Source organism: Photinus pyralis, unplaced genomic scaffold (assembly GCF_008802855.1).
Source record: "Photinus pyralis isolate 1611_PpyrPB1 unplaced genomic scaffold, Ppyr1.3 Ppyr1.4_LG8, whole genome shotgun sequence".
NCBI classification, from domain to species: domain Eukaryota; kingdom Metazoa; phylum Arthropoda; class Insecta; order Coleoptera; family Lampyridae; genus Photinus; species Photinus pyralis.
Genome location: NW_022170819.1, coordinates 3739859 through 3742304, shown reverse-complemented (window position 1 = coordinate 3742304; position 2446 = coordinate 3739859). Strand labels below are relative to the sequence as shown.

General features: G+C 35.9%; 1 protein-coding gene across 1 annotated transcript; it reads left to right on the top strand.

Annotated features, from left to right (window-relative positions):
* Nucleotides 1-2446, top strand: LOC116179142 (transmembrane protein 184C). The gene is made up of 8 exons (XM_031498858.1): nt 1-365; nt 412-448; nt 497-699; nt 751-825; nt 1370-1576; nt 1621-1714; nt 1769-1940; nt 1989-2446. The coding sequence occupies exons 1-8, from the start codon at nt 106-108 to the stop codon at nt 2186-2188; spliced, it is 1248 nt and encodes a 415-aa protein (XP_031354718.1). The 5' UTR covers nt 1-105; the 3' UTR covers nt 2189-2446.

Below are 2446 nucleotides of genomic sequence, written 5' to 3'. Positions count from 1 at the left end.
AGATTAACATAACCTCACAGTTTGTTTATTGTCAACATATTTTATTTACTTCTACAAGTATTTAGCGATTATTTGATACGCATATCATGAAGGCATGTCACAATCATGGCATGTAATTGTAGGAATTGTATAGTACACTGGAGATATTGGATAGGCCCTTTAGCCATATTTTTGTATGCAATTGCGGTGGTGGTGTTCGTTCCTTTGTTTTTAGTAAAATCCGTTCAGGACGGATTTAATAAACGGGATCAGGAAATATTTATTGCTGGCATTTTCGCGTGGGTCGCAGTTCCGATCTCGCTATGGGAAATAATCCAACATGTAATAAACTATTCCGAACCAGTATTACAAAAACCTATCATTCGGTAAGGAGACTTGCGTTAATTCGGATTCTAATGCATTTGTTTGTAGAATACTATGGATGGTGCCAATTTACGCCATAAATGCTGTAAGTAGTACTGTCGTGTTAAGTAACCGTTTTCATTTCGTGTTTCAGTGGTTGGTACTGTTGTTTCCCGAACAGTCGATTTATATGGATAGTGGTCGTGAATGTTACGAGGCCTTTGTTATATACAATTTTATGAAGTTCTTATTGAATTATCTGAGCGCAGAGATGGATTTAGAGACTAATTTAGAGTTAAAGCCGCAAGTTAAACATATTTTTCCATTGTGCTTCTTACCAAATTGGGAAATGGGGAGGTAAGTATTCGACGGTTTTTCCGCAAGATTTAATCAAATTTTCTATTTCAGGGAGTTCGTCCACATTTGTAAGCACGGCATATTACAGTACACTGTCGTTCGTCCTCTAAGTACCGCAATTTCAGTGTAAGTTTATGCGTAGGGTGAAGAATAGAATAGTGAGGCGATCTTATGGATAACGTGAAAGCTTACAGTAAGCAGTAAAGATGACACTTTTGCAAGATATAGGTATTTACAGAAGGAATATTACAACAATTCTCCTTTGTAAATACATATATGGAATTATCATTCTCTAATAAATTATGTATCAAAATTTGTTGCATTTAAAAACAAAAAAAGGGTATCTACAAAGAACAAAAGCAATAAATAAATACAGAGGTAAGCCTATGTACAGGGTGAGTCAACGATTGCGCGGAGTAACTTAATGTCTTGAAGATAAGATCTTTCAATAGAGTGCTTTTGTATTATGATATGGTTGAATATTCTCCACATTTTAAAAATATTTGGAATTATACAGGGTCCACCCACAAAGTAGGGCGCCCAAATGGTACATTGTACGTGTAATTGTACGTCTTTTTTATTATATAAAACCTGAAGAAGGTTTCACTATTCTATTCTTAACACTATAAATAACATTATGACACCTTAAAATTTACTTAGTCTTTCGTAGTATTTGTGAGGTGTCTGGGGTGTACGGGGAAGGTGAATTTGTTGCTAATCGAGCTTACCCGTACTTACTGGTTGTAAATAATTTATCGCAATTCGCCGCTATGTACTGCCTTGTTCTGTTTTATAAGGCGACATCCGCCGAACTCAAACCGATGAAGCCGTTACCTAAATTTCTATGCATCAAAGCGGTTGTGTTTTTTTCATTTTTGTAAGTATTGAGCATAATTTTCGCATCTAATTTTGTTGTAACAGCCAAGGTGTTTTAATCGACGTATTAGTGTATTCGGGGATTATTTTTAAAAATGAGAATACGAGTGAGGAACTTAACGTTTCGAAACGTTTACAGGTATACCATCGCATTTTACTTTCGAACTTATCTCTCCACCTTTTCTATTTACAGAACTTTTTAATTTGTATAGAAATGTTCATGGCCGCTGTCGCCCACCATTACAGCTTCTCGTTTAAGCAATTTGTAAATACCGAATCGCCTCGTAATTGCTGTCAAGCATTCTTAGCAATGTGGGACGTTTCCGACATTCACCATGATATTCAAGAACACATCGGGATCGTTAGTAAGTTTATTCGAGTTGCTTTTGGTAAATACTAAGTGAACGATGCAGGTAGTAGTTTGAGCAGAAGAATTCGTGGCCGCAGCATGTATAACTTTGCTCGGGGTACGGATGAGTATACGAATTTGATGGCCAAGCCATCTTCGAGTGTGCCCAACGATTTTGGTCTCTACCAAAACGACGAGGAAGATTTGCCAATTAAGTATGGCTCGGTGTCCGTAGACGTAAACGAGAAAAATAACACACATTAGCTTAAATGTGAATAGTGTAACTACAATGAAGTAACTGTGATATTTTAATCCGACGATGGTATTGGATCAAATTTACTTTCAACACTACTAATCACAGTCCACTTGTTGTCGAAGAAGCGGAACGTTTTAATGTTCTTTTATGTATCGGTGTATATTTAGCTAGTCAATTAATTGAGATGACAGTAACATATTTTTATTATATGCTAAATAAAGTTGTAACTATTTACCAAAGACACTGAAATTTACCATTTAACCAAA

What these genes read in the sequence shown, in the direction of transcription:
- LOC116179142 (XM_031498858.1), top strand. Translation starts at nt 106, where the DNA reads ATGGCATGTAATTGTAGGAATTGTATAGTACACTGGAGATATTGGATA. An exon ending in CAATTTACGCCATAAATGCT is followed by an intron (nt 449 to 496) that starts GTAAGTAGTACT and finishes TTCGTGTTTCAG; the next exon opens with TGGTTGGTACTGTTGTTTCC. An exon ending in ACGTTTCGAAACGTTTACAG is followed by an intron (nt 1,715 to 1,768) that starts GTATACCATCGC and finishes TTCTATTTACAG; the next exon opens with AACTTTTTAATTTGTATAGA.